Genomic DNA, 20,849 nt, shown 5'->3' on the forward strand with positions numbered 1-20,849 from the left:
TAGGCACTTGAAAGTTTGCATTTGACTGCAATTCTAACCGTAATTGGCAGATCATTTCATAGTAGTGGAGCTCAGTGAGAGAAAGCCCAGCCTCCATTTGTTTGTTTAGAAATTCCAGTTAAATTTAGAAGGCCTGCATCTCGCAATCTTAGGTTACGAGTAGGCAGGTATGGCTGCTTCATTTCAGCGAGGAAAGTAGGTAAGCAAGGCGATGTATTGCTTTATGGGTTAACAATAAAACCTTAAAATTAGCTCTAGCCTTAACAGGCAGCAAGTGTAGAGGCTAATACTGGAGTAATGTGTCCACATTTTCTGTTGTAGTTAAGATTCTAGCAGCCATGTTCAGTACTAATTGAAGTGTATTTATTGATTTATCAAGGAGAGCATTCCAATAATATAATCTGGAAGTAACAAAAGCATGGATTCATTTTTCTGCCTAATTTTTTGATAAAAAGTTTCAGATTTTTGCAATGTTCCCGAAGATGGAAAAATGCAGCTCTTGAAATATATTTTATATGTTCATCAAAGGAGAGGTCAGGGTTGAGGGTAATGCCGAGGTATCTCACAGTTTCTTGGGATACGACCATACAATGGTTGAGGTTCACTGTGAGATCTGGCTACAAGACTCTGCTAACTCTTTATTTCTTGGATCCTAAAACAAGCATTTCTGCTCTCCGTCATCCACTTTCTAATACCTGAAGTTTGCCAATGACCATCTGGATGATCCAGAGGAGGAATGGGAGAAGGTCACGTGGTCTGATGAGACAAAAATAGAGCTTTTTGGTCTAAACTCCACTCGCCGTGTTTAGAGGAAGAAGAATGATGAGTACAACCCAAGAACACCATCCCAACGGTGAAGCATGGAGGTGGAAACTCGCAAAGGGGAAAAACCTAGAGAGGGGGATGGGGACGACTGCAAAGGGGACAGGACGACTGCACCGTATTGAGGGGAGGATGGATGGGGCCATGTATCGCGAGATCTTGGCCAACAACCTCCTTCCCTCAGTAAGAGCATTGAAAATGGGTCGTGGCTGGGTCTTCCAGCATGACAACGACACAGCCAGGGCAACTAATCCAGACCTGAACCCAATAGAAAATCTTTGGAGGGAGCTGAAAGTCCGTATTGCCCAGCGTCAGCCCCTAAACCTGAAGAAGGTCTGTATGGAGGAGTGGGCCACAATCCCTGCTGCAGTGTGTTCAAACCTGGTCAAGAACTACAGAAAACGTATGATCTCTGTAATTGCAAACAAAGGTTTCTGTACCAAATATTAAGTTCTGCTTTTCTGATGTATCAAATACTTATGTCATGCAATGAAATGCAAATTAATTACTTAAAAATCATACAATTTGATTTTTGTTTTAGATTCTGTCACTCACAGTTGAAGAGTACCTATGATAAAAAATACTTCTACATGCTTTGTAAGTGGGAAAACCTGCAAAATCGGCAGTGTATCAAATTCTTGTTCTCCCCACTGTATCTGGATTCAGATTTGGATAATCTGCTATTGGATATTTCTGCAATTTTTTCTGGGTGTTTCAGTGTTTCATCTTGACCACAGCTCCACACTGTGTAAAGGCTTCTTTAAAATGGGGACATGTCAAGGTTCAGTGCATGCTGCATATAGCATTTTGTGCACTCTATAAGAAAGTAAATGTTTTATACAGTGCACAATTGTGACCATGAAATAGAGCCAAAGGTCTTTCGCAAGTTGTGCCCTATATACGGAACATGAATGTGTTTCAGACATAATCCTGGAGATTATTTAACTCCTTTCTGTTCTTATTTGTGTGCTGAGAAGCAGAAAGGAAGAAGCTGTCTCATCTTGGTCCCGAGGCCACAGGCAAGAAATGGAAGAGGCGAGCCGTAATCACCATTAAGAAGAGTTTGTCAGGAGAGCCTCTTTATATAGCCAGCGTAAATTACATTTTAGAGTGTGTGGGAAGGGCAGAACCCTAGAGGATCACACAGGGAAAGGAGAGTGAGAAGGAGAGATGGAATTGGAAGAATGGATAGAAAATCTTTTCACCTAGTGCAGCAGCCTTAACGGGCTAAATCCATATATCCTGTGGCACATTTTCTGTCATCAACTTTCTTCAAATTCATTTGACATTTCGCAAGATATAAATTAATGGACAACAATAGTTTTTATATTGTATTGAAGTTCATTTGTATTCATTCTAATGTTATATATTGTTTACAAGCAAATAAACTCTTATTTCCCAGATAAATAGCTTTAAACAATGTTCTCAGGTGGCCTAAGGCTTTCACGTCCACTTCCTTTGAATAATACATGGACAGTATGAACAAAGATGTCTAAATCTGTATGATTAATCTTGGATTCTATTTTGATAGGTACAACTTAAATATAACTGTTATACGTATCATTAAAATACTGCTCAAAAAAATTAAGGGAACATGTTATCATCACAGTATAACACCAAGTCAATTACACTTCAGGGATATCAATCTGTTCATTTAGGAAGCATAAGCGATTGTGAATCAATGTCACCTGTTTTGGTGCAAATGAGAGTGACAACAAGTGTACTGGAGAGGCAACTGCAAGACAATCCCAAAAAAGTGAGTGGTTTTGCTGGTGGTGGCCACAGACAATTGCTCTTTCCTTATCCTTTCTGACTGATTCTTCACTAGTTTTGCATGTTGATAGTGTCCTTGTCACTGCTAGTAGCCCGAGGAGGTACCTGCAGCCCATTCAGTTTGCACAGGTATTCCAGCTCTTCCAGGATGACACGTCCATATGTGCCGTCGCTAGAATGTTTGCTGTGTCTCCCATTATAGTCTCAAAAGCATGGAGGAGATACCAGGAGACGTGGCATTATACGAGGAGAGCTGGACAGTGCCGTCGAAGGGCATCAACCCAGCAGCAGGGCCCGTATCTGCTCTTTTGTGCAAGGAGGAACAGGAGGAGCACAACCAGAGCCCTACAAAATGAACTCCAGCAGGCTACTGGTATTAGAAACAGACTCAATGAGGGTGGAATGAGGACCTGACGTCCTTTAGTTGGACCTGTGCTCAAAGCCCAGCACCACATAGTTCGATTGGCATTCGCCAGAGAACACCAGAATTGGCAGGTCTGACATTGGCACACCGTTCTTTTCACAGATGAGAGCAGGTTCTCACAGAGCACATGTGACAGATGTGAAAGAGTCTAGAGACACCGTGGTGAACGTTATGCTGCCTGCAATATCATCCAGCATGACCGGTTTGGCTTTGTGTCAGTGATGGTCTGGGGAGGCATGTCCTTGGAGGGTCGCACAGACCTCCATATGTTAGCCAACAGTACCCTGACTGCTGTTAGGTACCCGGATGAAATCCTTAGACCAATCTTCAGACCTAACGCTCGTGCAGTGGGCCCTGGGTTCCTCCTAATGCAGAACAATTCCTGGCCTCATCTGGCCGGAGTGTGTAGGCAGTTCCTGGATGTCGAAGGCAGTCATTGTTCCCCAGATCTGATTTTATCTTATCTTTTGAATGTCAGTCTGTCTTAAAGGGGCAGCATCCTAATTTGAGGTCTTAAAGGGGCCATGTGTAAGATCTTTACTGTACTACTAGCATAAATGCAAGCATAAATTATCAGAAGACACTTGAATTCCGTGTTTTAAGTTAAGTAGAGATTTTGGGGTGAATTTACCAGCTATACTAATTATGTATTATGTAACTGAGTTTGTGAGTTTTTTTAGAGGTACCTTTTGAACACCATGATTGACATTCTCGAACATTTTTATTTCAACACATGCCTACAATAGGGCCCTATGAAATCATTTTTATTTCAAATCTCTTTTATTGTTTTTAAATTCTGTGATGTTCTTTTTTTTTATTCCGTTTTTATGTCAGACCTCTGTAAGAAACACTTTAGTAGAGGTTTGCGGGTCATCTGCCAAAGTAATTTTATAATTAACCCCATGGCCTCATGAATCTTCTTAAGTACCCCCTGTGGATAGCGCAAGTACCCCAAGTGGTCCTAACCTCCCCCTTGTTGGGAACCAAGTTTTTAAGTTGTGTTTCACACTGTTTGAGTGATATATCGTAATTTCCTGTTTATAAACTGTGGCTTATACACAGATTTTTGAAAAGATTTTGTTTATACTTTGATTTGTATACACAAAAGCTATAAAATTAATTCTGCGGTTTATACACAGTGCGGTTTATAAATGGGGAATTACGGTAGAGGGGCGTCATGGCAGCTGATGTACTCTACTTTGTGAGGCATATCATTGCCTGGTTCTTGGAGAAGTAACAAATCATTACAAAACAGTGTTAGGCCAAGAAATGTCATTCAATTCCCCTGCCCTTCATCCAAACAATATTTTATAACCCAATGATCCAGCTGCAAGTGAATTTAATCAAACCTTTGTTGAGCCTCTTCTGACCTGAATGAAGCTTAATATTCCATTTCCTCAAAATGTCTCCATAACAGGTGTCCTCTTTGTATTGTATTACTGAATGTTTATTTAATGAAGAAACTGAAAAATAACAGCTGATATAGGAAGTAAGCATCTGGTCCTTTATGGTATCAATTGCGGTTAAACTTGCATTACATGGAAGTATAAAAAAAAAATGCTATTTCTGACTCTTTTAGTATAGCGTCTTATTATAAAGCTCAGATTCTCGTGATAAAATTGACCCACTTGAAAAATGTCCAAAGAGGAAAATGTTTTTTTGGCTAGTGTGTGATGACATGAAAGCCCACTGGACTGTCATATCTCATTTAAATGGGGAGGTTCTCCTGGTTGAACTGGTGTCCAACAATATGTATTTTGAGATATTTGCCTCTGAGGACTGGCATCTCACTTCTAGCCATAGGAAACCAATGGGTGGATATTAGAGTTCCATAGGGGAAACATTTTCGTGTCTAGTGTGTTATGACAGCAAAGCCTGCTGCAATCTCTTATCTTATTTAAAAGGGGAGGTCCTCCTGATCAAAATGGTGCCCAACTTAAAAAAAATCTGAAGTCGACAGCGTCGAAAATGTATAGCATTTTCCAATAAGGAAACTTCAGTGTTCGCAAAAGTAATGTGTATTTCTGAAATTGTGAAGGATAATGTTAGATGTTGCAGGACAATTCTGATTAGCAGTTTTGTAAGGACATCTGTAAGTACGTCTGTAAACGTAGTGACTATTTAGAAACGTTTTCCAAATTAAGGTACTATATACTTTTTTTCCTCTACCTGATAAGAGAAAAATGTGCACAGGTGAGGATCAATTTGTGAGGCAATTTTCATAACATGTCATAATGTAATCTGTTGGCGTATTACAAATTAGAGACCCTTGTGAGGCTGGGTAGCCATAAAAAAGGGAGCATACGAAGAACATTGCTGTATAGCATTTTTGTTCACTTCCACATAACCACCGCACCCTCAAAGTATTCCAGCCAGCGCGCTCTTTTTTGTATCTTTCAATATTAGTCTACGTATGAGTTTTTCAATAAAGAGTGTGTCGCGCCAACCCTATCCCACCCCTATCTTTACAATTTCTCCCGTGGTTGAGAGGAAAGTCTAGGTAAAACACATAATATGGAGAGTTTGATTTTGTTTAACTAGCCTTAAGTGGCCAACGGAAGTAGTAGCATATTTACCAGGCCAAAATACAAATGAATTAAAAACACTTTTCTGCGTTTCAGAAAGTCACTATTCTTGCTATTATAGCACCCTAAAAGCAACATTAAGTAATACCACCATCACAACAGGTGCATCACACCTAGTCAGTGTTGTTAAAAATCAGCCGTTCATATAGGGGTTGAAATAATGATTGTGTATCCAGCCATCAAGGGAGAGAGTAATTCAGGTATATATTGCAGCATTTCATAGTTAGACTCCATCTTACAAACTCGATCTCAAAGAAACTTACGGTCATCCTCCACTTTATGGACATCGCAGTCCAGAATACACAACACAATACTGCAAGCCCATTGGCTGATTACTGTCACGCTTTGACTGAACGTGACCCCTGGTGTACGGATAAACGGATGTTTTGTTGTAATCTAAAAATAACAAGCATACATTCATACAATTCTACACTCCCCTACAATTCGACCTTCATGTAAACAAAAACATTGCGTGTTTAAAAAAACATTAAAAGTACAATTCAATTCCTAATGAAAAGAAAAGGCCCATACACTTATGTTACAAATGACTAAAACAACAAAAAGGAGTATCTGACCATTAAGGTCTTATTGTTCTTCAAATGAAAATGAATGTAAACAAGACAATTGACACTCTGAAACATAACTCCATGTATGACACTCATCAATCCCTCCCCCACCTCAGATCATAAGGGTTGAGAAACATATTGACATCAACAGGCTACTATCAGTGTTAATGGTGTTCCAGACCCAACATAACATCATGATTGATTAAATATTCTAGAACTTGGATATAACTGTCAGCATTTATGGTGCCTTTCCAGATGTGTAGGCTGCCCATGCCACACGCACTCATGCAACCCCATACCATCAGAGATGCAGGCTTCTGAACTGAGCGCTGATAACAACTTGGGTTGTCCTTGTCCTCTTTAGTCCGGAGACTGTTCCAGATTCTCTGAATCTTTGGATGATATTATGAACTGTAGATGATGATAACTTCAAACTCCTTGCAATTTTTCTCTGAGACACTCCTTTCTGATATTGTTCCACTATTTTTCACCGCAGCATTGGGGGAATTGGTGATCCTCTGCCCATCTTGACTTCTGAGAGACACTGCCACTCTGAGAGGCTCTTTTTATACCCAATCATGTTGCCAATTGACATAATAAGTTGCGAATTGGTCCTCCAGCTGTTCCTTATCTGTACATTTTAACTTATTGTTACCTTTCCCAACTTTTTTGGAATGTGTAGCTCTCATGAAATCCAGAAGGAGCCAAGATTTGGCATGACATTACAAAATGTCTCACTTTCAACATTCGATATGTTATCTATATTCTATTGTGAATTAAATATAAGTTTATGAGATTTGTAAATTATTCCATTCCTTTTTTACTCACAATTTGTACAGTGTCCCAACTTTTTTGGAATAGGGTTTGTAGCTTCTCTTAAATATATGCACATATGGCTCTTGGTAGGAGCATCTGCTAAATGTCCAAAATCTAATTCAAATTGTAAATGTAAATTGTGCAATGCTGCTGCTACTAGCCACTGTGCTTCAACCTGTTGTTGCTTGCTCTATGGGGTTTCAGGACGTATTTTATTTATGTATTAATCAAAATATCCTAAAAAGTATGGTCTCTAATAAAAGTTATGCTGTAATCTGGTTAATAGATGCTAGCTACTGTAACCGAGTTGAATGGTCTTGTTTTTTACTCAGAAGAAGACTAGCAAAACTAGCTAGCTTTCTTCATACTCATGAATAGTAAAGAGGGAGTACTACACTCACTTAAAGGATTATTAGGAACACCTGTTCAATTTCTCATTAATGCAATTATCTAAACAAACATTCACATGACAGTTGCTTCAATGCATTTAGGGGTGTGGTCCTGGTCAAGACAATCTCCTGAACTCCAAACTGAATGTCAGAATGGGAAAAAAAGGTGATTTAAGCAATTTTGAGCGTGGCATGGTTGTTGGTGCCAGACGGGCCGGTCTGAGTATTTCACAATCTGCTCAGTTACTGGGATTTTCACGCACTACCATTTCTATGGTTTACAAAGAATGGTGTGAAAAGGGAAAAACATCCAGTATGGGGCAGTCCTGTGGGCGAAGATGCCTTGTTAGAGGTCAGAGGAGAATGGGCTCACTGATTCAATCTGATAGAAGAGTTAGGGTTAGGGTTAGCATAACCCTTATCACTATCTATATGAGCTAAAAATCTACAAACACATGTGGTGTGTTCCTTTACCTTTCCTCTATTATACAATTCTCTGTATAAGATGTACTAACTACAATTTTGTTATTACAACTCAATTACCTAATTTACATGAACGGTTTTTAATACCTTCCAATCCAGATGACATGGACCTCTAAAACCACTTGCATTTTGTTCACTGACCCTCCTTGTCAAGGGTACACCACTTAGATTTGCCATTTCAAATTTCAGTACATTTACAGGAATTTATCTTTACAAATGACTATAATCTAAGGTAGCAACTGCTTCAGATCTAGAAATGAATGCTTGCAGCTAAGCAATGACTGACCATACAGTTTTGTTAGTACATGGATGTGCGCATCATACACTCGATTTCAAAACTACTAACAAACATGACAACGTAAGCATTAAGTAAACAACAAAAACATTTTAAAATAAATTAAATTGGTTAGTTAAAATTTTACGACAGTTTAAAATGTACGTAGTTAGACAAATACCAATACTGAAATAGGATTTAATAACGTTTTACACTTTTTTCAGATTTTTTTTTTAACCACGAGTGGAAAAGGTTGTTTTGCTTGTGATGGGTAGGTGCCAGAAAGCTTAAGCGAACAACGGTAAGATATTTGGTAGCCCATTTGTTCAAGGAAATGTTGTGAGGCAAACCTACGGTGCATTGTAAGCTTGTTGACTCTAAGGGCTAGTGGGGTTCAACATTAACGATTGCTCGCTGGCCTGGGACAAGACCTAAAGTCGGGCCCGTAGACAAAGACAGTCGAATTTCCCTAGTTAAATTCTTACCATCATATAAAAACGTTTGATTTTCATCTTTTTCACTGCCTACAGCCCACTCCCCAAATGCTCATCATTGTGTCGTTTACGTGTCTTTTCTACTTATGCAAACACTTCTTGTTTTACTCTATAATTACAACTATGTTTATCATTACAATCAACAATCAAATACTACATTGATTAATTTGTTGATCAACGTTTCATTGAGAATGTCAAACTAACAGCTGTTGGACAGAGTGTAGGCTACTGAGCTGGAAGCTAGATTTCAAGGTAGAACTCTGCTGGCAGCCGTTCAAAACAACCGCTTAATTCAACGATATAACTTACCGAGTCAGTTGTTCACAAGTCTTTTTTACTTAGGCAAAGGCAGTGGCTCCTTGCTTGTTTTCATCAGTTTTTTATGACATCAATTGAACATTCCAAAAAAGTTGAAAAGGAATGTTTTGAGTGAGGAACAGAAGGGTTAAAATTGAATGCTTCTGTTCCTCACTCAAAACATTCCTTTTCAACTATTTTGGAAAGAAAAGAAAAAAGGTGCATGGGTCTCTTAATTTTTTCCAGAGATGTATGTTATGTTTGGCATGTCTTTTTCCACTGTACCGAAATCGTACCGAACCGTGACTTTTGCGTACTCTTACACCCCTATTTACTACAGTTACCTTTTCTTACAAATCGACAGTGCTTGGTGAACTTACAGAAGGACATTGGTGCATGGACATATTGCACTGGACTTATTAGATTTTTTTGTTTTGTTTTGGGCAGATATGTCTCCTGACATTTTTCCCAATAGCGTTATGTACAGAGAGTGACACCAAATTCCACATTGTGATATACTGTTAGGTCCGGAAATAATTGGACACTGTGATGGCAGTTTCATCGATCAGAACTCTTAATGGAGGAAGTACAGAGACAAAATTCTCTTGGCATAATTATGTTTATTTGCAAATAGAGAGACGCGTCAAACGCTTACAAACATAATTATCAGAGGAGTCTCTAACTTAATACATGAATAGTTAGTATTTATAGAGGAGAAAGGGGTGTGGTAAGTTGCTGCCCATCTGTCTTGTGAATAAAACACCCATCAGGTATCCTGGGGTTCAAACAATGGGACAGGCTGTCCTCCCTCACATGGTTAACCTTCTCAACTCCTGAGGAGTCACAATGTCTGGACAAACAACAGATAAACACTAAAGGGTTATACAGATTTACTAATTTACGAGTAACCATCTAATCCACTGGTGCCGGTCAAGGATGCCCCCTTGGCAAACACCAGATCCCTCTCTAACACATTCCTTTTCTTATCCAAACATGGGGACTCAGTCCTTTAACTGGTAACTAATTTATATATGTATAGGACCAAGTATACATCAGTTCAAGAATTTCCACAACAACAGTGACAGTTTATTTATTTTGGCTGTTTGCCAAAATATGTTCATGTTACAGTGAAATAATATGGCCTTTTCTGTATTGTAAATTTTGTATTCTAATATTTTCAGATACTGGATTTTTTTGCCAGACCGCGTAAGCGGAGCCGGCTAAGAAGAGCGAATGTCTATTACTAAATGAGTGACGGACTGACTAAATAGCGTAGTGGTTAGAGAAGCGGACTTGTGAACTATAGGTCCCGAATATAGGTCTCCTCACAGGCAAAGCGATATACCCATTATGAATTATTGCTTATAGACGAAAACTTTGCTGGCTAAAACTGTAAGTATCTACATTATAGTAAGCCTGAAATAAAACAATTTACGGTTATATCGCAACTGTTTCTGGTGGATTTTTGTAGTACGCGTGCATGCGTTTTGGGTCAGGATAGACAAACACATTAGCTGGCTTAACAACATAGTTACGATGTCTTAAGCCATAACGGAAACTGTAACGGTTATATTGCGTTTCTGGTATGAAAAAGTTCATATTCAGTCTCGCTAGCAATTGCTCAATTCTTATGATTATTCCTAGGTCGTAAATACTAGTAAGGCTATTACTGGATAATAAGCTGTTATGACGGCCAGTGGCAAAAGCAATACAGTTCATAGATGCTATGGTGGAGGTAAACTTAGTAAGAAACGTTAGTCAGTTTAACACAATTCTCAATGGATTATAGCAACTGCTGAAACGGGAAATGCCGTGGTGTGTGGTTAAAGACGTGCGTCTCATGTGGAAGACCTAAGTTCAAATCTATTGACAGCAACAACATTTATTAATATTTTCTGGTAGATTCCACAATTCTCTTTTCTTTTAATTTGATGAAAAGTTAGTTATCGTCGCCTTTATTGATAGTTACTGTATAAATGTCATTCATGAATGAAAGATAAAAGTATGTTGTTTTGCCATGAAAGAAAAACATACGTTCTAATGAAATTAAATAGCTTTGGCAGACTCGCTAGCAATTGCTCAATTCTTATGACTATTCCGGTAAGTTAGTAGATACCGGTCAATCTTATTACTGGCTAATACGCTGTTAAAATGGCCAGTGGCAAACGGCATACATAAACGCTATTTGTGGTCTTAGTAACATAGTCAGTTTAACTGTATCAATGTCATTCACGAATGGCAAATTAACTATTAAAACGGCCAGTAGCAAAAGAGGATTTGTTCAGGATATACAGATGTCGGGTGTCAGTATAGACAAGAGGTTATACTGTCAGCCGGCAAATGTACGGCTCCGTGGTGTAGTGGTTAACGGCAGCCTTTCACGTGGGTGACCCGGGTTCAAATCTCAAGATGGCACCACTTTCTATTGCGGGCCGGCTGAACTAGGCTTGCCTGGTTTCTTGTTGATGTCCATGAGCTGTAAGCCATAATCATCACGATTGAAACAAAAAAAGCTTGAAATGTTTCACTTTGTGTAATGAATCTAGATTATATGAAGGTGTCCCTTCTTAATTAGCATTGCAGCGAAAAATAAAACTTTCCATGATATGCATATTTTTTGAGATGCACCTGTTTTCTGCTCAGATTCAGCCAAATTCAGCGAAGTTGATTGGACTGCACTTAACTTTACAGATAGACAATGACCTGCGAAAGCAACTTACTGCGAAAGCAACCCAGGAGTTTTTTAAGGCAAAGAAGTGGAATATTCTGCAGTGGCTGAGTCAATCACCTGATCTCAAGTATAGGGATGTGCATTGAACAATATTTTACCATCTGAATAGTGTTGTTATTCGAATAGTATTCGGTTAACCAAATACATGTTTTTAAAAACTACTGATACCACCTGAGCTATTGGCTCAATGTGACAAAAAAAAGCGACTCTGTGTATGGAGGAAGCCGTGTGGTTGACATGCAAAACTACTGAACTAGAAGACAATCAACACACAACATTGAGATTATTGGATGGAGCTAGTTAGCTTAGCTTGCCAGCTATATGCTATTTGCTTAAATAACCATTTTCTGCACTCTCAACCACCTTTCATTTCCACAGCTAAACATTTTATGTAGCGTTTTGTGGCCAAATATTTTTCCGGAGGTAAATTTTATTCAGTAAATATATTACATCTTATCTTGAATTAGTTGACTTTCATCCACTTGCTAACAGTAGGCTAAGAACTATATATTACGTAATTCTGACTGGGCCTGCCACACTACTACCGTTTTGATTGAGGAACGTAAACAACAAACGTGTAAAGGAATGCATGTTATAAAAACAACTTAAAATTGTATACTTTTAAAAAAATGTCATGGTATATCGTCATATGTAAAAAAGTTTGATTGGAATTTTAAAAGTATTTAGAAAAATAACATCTATTTATATCTAATTTCAACCAAATATACACACAAGTATTCAAATACAAAATACAATTCGGGTATTCGAATATTCGACTATGCGTGCCCATCCTTACTCAGGTCTAGATTGAGTTTAAGGTTAGATTTAGGATTAGGAAAAGGGCAATGTAAATTTCGGGATCAGTGTTGACCCAGAAATTCCCACAAGGGTCCCCTTCGGGATAGAACAATAAAAGTGTGTTTTCATAGTCAATCTTATCTTTTGTCGTGCTTATGGATTGCGCATGTGCACAAACACTTGACTGGTGTCGCTTCAAGCTATGCCTTTCTACACTAGTAAATATAAGTTTGTGTAGAATTGTCAGTGCCATTGACCAAAAAAAACACCCTGAAAACCAAAGGCTATTCTCCATGTACCCAATCCCTTTAGATTGCTTGCAGTATTTTCTTTCTGTGTCTGTCGACCAGTGCCCGCTGGCATGAAATCTGGGCATACGTCTCAATCCAAAGTTTCTTAGCCTGCTACTTAAGGTGCCTTCAATTCAACACTTTGAGTCCCCCTGACCATGCTTTACAGTCATTTGGTCCACTGGCCTGCCGGTCTTAACAAGCGGTGCATTTTCAGCTGGAGCTCAGAGCTTAGCCACCCCCCTCCACTTCGGAGGAACTGCTTCCAGGAGTGTGTGTACATTTATGTTCTTTTTGTTGTTGTTGAAATGCTGGGGTAACAGGATGTCTGAGGGTAATGTAGAAATGATTAATACAACTTAAAATACTTTAGTGTTTTCTGTATTTCTCTCCCTGCCATTTTCTCTTTCATCTCATCTGTCACTGTGTGTCTGTGTCTCTTTTAATTAAATTTTTTTTTGCCCTGCAGCACTGCGAAATATAATGTCCTTACCTTCCTGCCTCGGTTCCTCTACTCTCAGTTCAGAAGGGCTGCCAACTCTTTCTTCCTATTCATCGCTCTCCTACAGGTAAGATGGAAATGTTATTTCTATTGGTTCCTAAGGTCTTGACATCTATTGCTAAGGTCACCCTTATATTCACACACTTCACACACACACACACAATACTTAATAATGCATACCTAGCAGGAGTGTCCCTGCCTAAAATAAATTAGTGTTGACTGGTTCATCAAATCACTTGGTGAAAAATGCATAGGCTGCCACAGAGAAGCATCACAGCTGTTATGTCACTGAGAAAAATATTTATGGCAAAGATATTGTCAGAATCTTCTCATGTGGGCATTGGAGCTTGGATTTTTAAAGATCCTCTCCAGAACTTTGGTGACTGTACAACCTTTTTTTTGCACCATTGTTTTGGGTTGGATGTGTTAATTATTAGGACTTTCAAATTCATATTCAATATTCAAATTATATTTAACAATAAGAAAAATTGTTATTCCAAAGCAAAAGCAATATTAAAAATATTGTGATTTGCATATGATTGTGACACATCTGTTCCCCATAGAGATTGATTAGCCCAACATGGGCTGGGCGATCACAATAAAAAAAACTTACATCACAATATATTCAAGATACACAGTTAGGTATGGAAATAATTAGACACTGACACAAGTTTTGCTGTTTACCAAAATATGTTAAAGTTACAGTTAAATAATGAATGGGCAACAAGTACAGTCTTTCAGCTGCAATTTGAGGGTATTCACATCCAAATTGGAGGAAGGGTTTGGGAATTACAGCTCTTTAATATGTAGCCCCCTCTACATATTACCAAAAGTAATTGGACAGTTGACTCATAAGCTATTTCATGGACAGGTGTCAGCCAGAGTTGGTGACTCAAGTCGCACTTAAGTCACCAATATGTTGACGTGTGACTTGACTTGCAATCTGTTCAAAGGACTTGATTTGGACGTGTAGTCATTGGATTCATGACTTGTGTCAGGGAAATTTTCACACTTGGAAGGTAAATATAGAATAGCTAAAACTAAGGAAAAAACCTGCCTTCATGCTTTGTTCTGGTCTGGTAGCTCAAGCGATTACATTTGAAAGTCACCTAGGTAATGTCAGGGAAATTTCTTTTACAATGTATTCTTATTGATTAAACGACTGAGCCCCAACTGTTTAGATGAGAAAAGGAATGTTGGTTGTGCTGTGGGAAAGGAAGTATGAGGTGTTGAGGTACAGCCGGACGGGGGTAGATGCAGATCAATGGGTTTTAGGACAGGATAGGGGAAGATGCACAACAGGTGGTAGGAAGGATAAGGAACATAGGTGGTTTTATGGTACGACCATGTGGATTCCTAACCCCACCCATTTCTCTATAAGTATTGAATGTATTGAATGTGCTTTAGAGACTATTCACTGTTACTTTGTAACCTGCATACTCTTTCCTTGCAAGTATATTAAACCGTTTATTGTGCAATTGATTTCTCCTGTCTTACCTTACCATTTTCATAGAACTGTTGGAACTTTAGAAATTACCATCACAGTAACGTTAGCGCTAGTGCATCTGTTCCATTTGTAATTGAATTTAGCGAAAAATATGTTTTACATTCAGTGAGAAGCCTAATGATAGTTTGCTGTCAAGAATTGGGCCTGATTTTAATCTTTGCCAGCTAATTAGTTACAGTAGCTAATATCTGGCTAACACATATAACCACACAGAACACAAAGGGCTGTTAGCTCAATCAATCGATCAAATGTATTTATAAAGCCCTTTTTACAACCGCAGTTGTCACAAAGTGCTTTTACAGAAACCACCGGCCTTAAAGCCCAAGGAGCAAACAACAGTAGTGTTGAAATTTAGTGGCTAGGAAAAACTCCCTAAGAAGGCCGCAATTTAGAAAGAAACCTAGAGAGGACCCAGGCTCAGAGGGGTGACCAGTCCTCTTCTGGCTGTGCTAGGTGAGATATTAAGAGTCCCAATTGGAATAATTAATAAATGCATGTGGGCTAAATCCAGTGTCTATTTAAATTTAGACTAGGTCAGAAGTACAGGGACAGCAACGGGCCCCCCAAACCAGGTACTCTGCAGGTGTGGACCAGGACCTCATGTCCTCCTAAAGTTTAAAACGGGAGGAGGAGAATAGTGGAGGAGGAGAATTTAGTGGGGAAGGAGAACTGACCCAATCCCCCAGCACAATAGTATATCATAAGACCTTGGGACTGAGACAGGGGGGGTCCAGCGACACTGTGGCCCTACCGGGGGAGGCCCCGGACAGGGCCCAAAAGGCAAGAAATCAATCCACCCACATTGCCAGGCATCAACCAAAGAGACACCCACCAACCACAACCACCCTGAATGAGGGCTGAGTATTGCCAGCAGAGTACAGCCCAATTGCACAAGTGCGCAACAGAGAGACAACAACAAGCCAATGACTCTTCCCCCGAAAGGGGGAAGAGGGAGAGCATCCCAGTGGCGACGAGAGCCCACCTGGCAAGACAGCAAGGGTGGACAGTATCAAGCCTACTGGTAACCTTCACGCCCCCGGGCCAGTCTAAACCTAATCATAAACCGTGCTGAAGAGTTTTTAGTAGACACTTGAAAGTTTGCACAGAGTTTGCATTTCTAACCTTAATTTGCAGATCATTCCACAGTAGTGGTGCTCTATGAGAAAAGGACCTGCCTACGGCTTTTTGTTTAGAAATTCTAGGTACAATTTAAAGGCCTGCATCTTGTGATCGTAGGTTACGTGTAGGTATGTATGGCTGGATCATTTCAGCAAGGTAAGTAGGAGCAAGTCCATGTAGTGATTTATAGGTTAACAGTAAAATCTTAAAATCAGCCCTAACCCTAACAGGCAGCCAGTGTAAGGATGCAAGTACAGGAGTAATTTTTTTTGTTCTAGTTAGGATTCTAGAAGTTGTGTGCAGCACTAATTGAAGTTTATGTTTCGAAGATGAAAATAAGCAACTCTTGAGACATATTTTATATGTTCATCAGAGGAGAGGTCAGGATCAAGGGTAACGCTGAGGTTTCTTACAGTTTTTTGGGATACGACCATGTAGCCGTCGAGGTTCACAGTGAGATTTGCTCTTTGTTTCTTGGGTCCTAAAACGAGGATATGCCACCCACACTAACAAACTGATATCTTTCAGATAAATAACATTTAAACCAGGCTAGAACATGTCCACGTAGCCCAATATGGGTTTCCAGTCTCTCTATGAGAAGGGAGTGATCAGTAGTGTCAAAAGCAGCACAAAGATCAAGAAGCAACAGAACGGATGCGGAACCTTTGTCTGAGGCCATTAGAAGGTAATTTGTTACCTTCACGAGTGCAGCCTCAGTACTATGATGGGATCTGAAACCGGACTGGAGCATTTCAGAAATGTTATTTGTCTTCAGGAAGGCATTCAGTTGCTGGGAAACACATTTTTCTAAGATTTTAGTGAGGAATGGGAGGTTCGATATTGGCCTATAATTGTTTAACCCCCTGAGTACTACGCTTGAAATTTTTGGGTTTCGCTACTTTTATTTTTGGGCTTATAAACAATATGTAATATAAATCGATCATTGTGTATTTGGCATCAAATTATTCCAAAGTACCTCAGCTAATATAATAGTAGTGTTTTAGGGAAAAATGCACAATAAAGTAAATACTTTCAATATATCATTGAATTCTGACCATAACACACCCATACGGAGTGATACTCCCAATACATATGTTCTGTGCAAACACAATGCACATTTGTGTAAGAAAAGGCTTCACAATGAATGTGAACAGAAATGAAATTATTTGTCTTTTGTCCAACACGTTTTGACACAATTTTTCATTTAAATCAGCCCAAAAACCCTTGTGGAACTGTTACAAAAACACTTTTCAAACCCTTTTTCTTGCACAAAAATGCAATGTATCACAATAAATGTGAACAGAACAATGAAATTAGTCACCTTTTGTGCAAGCATTCCAATATGTTTATGACCGCCATAATTATGTCACTATTTATCCTTGAAATCAGACCACAAACAGCCCTGTGGAACTATTCTGCCATTCCAAAAACACTTTTCAACACCCTTTTTCTTACACAAATATGCATTGTATCACAATAAAAGTGAACAGAACAATTAATGTCGGGATCCAGATTAGATTTTTTTTAGAAGAGGCTTAATTTCCGCAGGTACACATCCGGAGGAATGGGAGCAATTTATTATGTTCAACATTGGCTGACCTAGCACAGGAAATGGCTCCTTTTAGTTTTTTTGTTGGAATCGGGTCTAGCTGACAGTTTGTGGGTTTAGAACTCATTCCAAATTTAGTAAATGTGTTGAGCGATACGGTATCAAAAAATTCAAGTGTCCCCATTGACACCTGGTCAGGGAGGTTCAGGACATTCTCAGGACAACTGAGATTTTGAGGACTATAACTATTTCAGGAGGAGTCAGTTATTTGTTTTCTAATGGTGATGATCTTTTCATCAAAGTAGTTCATGTATTCATTACAACTAAAGTGAAGACCCACTTCACTTGTTGAGCTTTGCTTTTTTGTTAACTTTGCAACTGTATCGAAAAAAGTTTTTGGATTGTTTCTGTTCACCTCAATCAGGTTGGAGAAATAAGCTGATCGAGCAGACGTGAGTGATTTTCGGTATTGTAGTGTACTGTCTATCCAGGCTAGTCTGAATACTTCCAACTTGGTTGAGCACTACTTTCGCTCCAATTTTCTGGAGGCTTGCTTAAGTGCTCTAGTATTGTCTGTGTACCAGGGAGCAAGTTTCTTGTTGCCTATTTCTTTTGTTTTTAGCGGTGCAACCGTATCTAATGTATTTCGCAGTGTTGAAATTAGATCGTCGATTTGATCGTTTACAGATTTATTTACTCTGTCGTTAATGAGCAAACTTCAAGGAATTTATTTGTAGTCCGAGAATTTATAGTACGGCTTTTGAAACTCATTGTTTACGGAGCAAGTGGATTTCTTGTTTTAACGGTAAATGTAATAAGACAGTGATCCAATAGGATTTTGGGGGGAAATTATTAGATCTACAATATCTATTTCTCGGGACAGGACTAAATCTAAGGTGTGATTGTGGCAATGTGTTGGACCTGAGACATGTTGGATGAAACCCATTGAGTCAATTATGGCTTCAAAGGCTTTTTGAAGAGGATCATTGGACTTTTCTATATGAATATTGAAATCGCCAATAATTAGAATACTATCTGACATGACTACAAGGTTTGACAAGAATTCTGGAAACTGATTGAGGAACATTGTGTATGGCCCGGGGGCCTATAAATAGTAGCTATGTTAAACGATTTATCGGCCTGGTTAATTTTCATGAGTAAAATTTCAAAAGAATGAAAATCAGTGTTTGAGAGTAAGTTTATATTTACTGTCATAAATTTTAGCAACACCCCCTCCTTTTTGGGATGCACGAGGGATATGATCACTTGTATAGCCAGGAGGAGAGGCCTCATTTAAAGCAATTAATTCATCAGGCTTTAGCCACGATTCACATAAACCAATAACATCTAGTTTATGATCAGAGATTAATTCATTTACTGCAACTGCCTTTGGAGCAAGGGTTCTAACATTTAGGAGTCCCATTTTGAGATGCGAAATGATACAGTCATTTTTATTAGCTCATGGCTAACCTATGTAAAACATATGTAAAACCATTAGACAATTTTGCTAATGCCAGACAGGACAGTAGATAGAATAGGCCAGCCCCAGCTTCAACATTATCATACTTCGATTGAACATTAAATGTTTCAATAAAGTATTAGTGTACTAGATTATCAACTGCTCATTTAAAATAGCCCATAAAATAGCCCACTATTATTTAGTCATCCACAAAAAGTGCACCTTAAGTTGAAAGGACTTGTTTTGGAATAATAGACTATAACTATAGCCTTTAGTGCTTAAACTCCTTGAGACTTGACTCAGACTTGCATGCTGTGACTTGAGCTCCGACTCGGACTTGCATGCTGTGACTTGAGACTTGACTCAGACTTGCATGGAGATGCTTGACTTAGACTTGTCTGAAGTGTGGGCTATTCCTTTGTTATTTCTTCATCAATTAATCTTGTAAAAGGTCTGGAGTTGATTCCAGGTGTGGCATTCACATTTGGAAACCCACAACATACAGTCAAAGGAGCTCTCAATGGGAGTGAAACAAGCCATTCTTAGGCTGCAAAAAATAAATCCATCAGAGAGATAGCAGGAACATTAGGAGTACATTCTGAGAAATAAAAGAACTCATTGTTGAGCTCTGCAACACAAAAAAGCCTTGACTTCCACGGAAGACAACAGTGGTGGAGGATCATAGGATCCTTTCCATAGTAAAGAAAAATCCCTTCACAACATCCAGCCTAGTGATGAACACTCCAAGAAGTAGGCATACCATTACCTAAGTCTACCATAAAGACAAGTGAGGAAACACAGAGGGTTCACCACAAGGTGCAAACCATTCATAAGCCTCAAGAATAGAAAGGCTAGATTAGATGTTGCCAAAAACATTAAAAAAATGTTTCCAGCTCTGGAAAAGCATTCTTTGGACTGATGAAACTAAGATCAACCTGTACCAGAATCATTGGAAGGAAAAAGTATGGAGAAGGCTTGAAATGGCTTCATGCTTCATGATGTGAAGCATTCCACATCATCTGTAAAACACAGTGGAGGCAGTGTGATGGCATGGGCATGCATGGCTTCTAATGGGACTGGGTCACTAGTGATTATTGATGTGACAGAAGACAGAAGTAGCTGGATACATTCTGAAGTGTATAGCGATAGATTGTCTGCTCAGATTCAGCCAAATACAGCGATGACGATTGGACAGCACTTCACTTTACAAATGGACAATGACCCAAAACATACTGTAAGAGCAACCCATTAGTTTTATAAAGCAAATAATTTGAATATTCTGCATGTCCAAGACAATCACCTGACCTGAACTTGCTAAAGACAATACCTCCGGCAGAACGACTCACGAACAAACAACAACTGAAGACCGCTGCAGTAAATGCCTTGCAAAGCATCACAAAAGAGGAAACCCAGCATTTGGTGATGTTCATGCGTTCCAGACATCAAGCAGTCATTGCCTGCAAAGAATTCTTGACAAAGTATTAAAAATTTACATTTTATTTATGATTGCGTTTAATTTGTCCAATTACATTTTAGCCTCTGATATAAGGGGACTGTGTATGAAAATGGTTGCAATTCCTAAACGTTTCATATCAATAATGATGGCCCGATGGCCCAGGGCCAGTAAAAAGTTGGGACTTATCAAACTAGCAAGTCACTGTCTGAATCGGGCCACCGCAAAGAAATTAGATATTGTAATATAATAATTACATTATAAACTCGACATCCTCCAGATGTTTCAAAATCTGGCACAAGCACACAAAACTACCTTGCAGCTCCTTTTGTGCGCTGTTGACCAGATAAAACTTGTGCGAGTCACTCAATTGAAGAAGGATAACTATGAGCTCAAATGAAAGCAAACATTTTTACCTGTTTCGACATCAATGGAACTCAGGTGCACTGTCCTAAGTCCACAGCTGGAACGGACCAATGAGGGTCTTTTTACAAAGGCACTGACAACTTTGGCAAACA

The 20,849-nt window shown here is 39.0% G+C and overlaps 1 protein-coding gene across 9 annotated transcripts in view; it reads left to right on the forward strand.

Annotated features, from left to right (window-relative positions):
* atp8a1 (ATPase phospholipid transporting 8A1) overlaps positions 1-20,849 on the forward strand; it is a 231,901-nt gene that overhangs the window by 46,743 nt on the left and 164,309 nt on the right. For all 9 annotated transcript variants that reach the window (XR_004575679.1, XR_004575681.1, XR_004575680.1 and 6 more), the window contains one exon: positions 13,212-13,311. Coding sequence is in view for 5 of the 9 variants with exons in the window: in XM_013132813.3 (XP_012988267.2) it covers positions 13,212-13,311 (100 nt within the window). In the remaining 4 variants the exon portion in view is untranslated. The remainder of the gene's footprint in view (positions 1-13,211; positions 13,312-20,849) is intronic.

The sequence above is a fragment of the Esox lucius genome, chromosome 4 (genome assembly GCF_011004845.1).
Source record: "Esox lucius isolate fEsoLuc1 chromosome 4, fEsoLuc1.pri, whole genome shotgun sequence".
In the NCBI taxonomy this organism is placed as follows: Eukaryota; Metazoa; Chordata; class Actinopteri; order Esociformes; family Esocidae; genus Esox; species Esox lucius.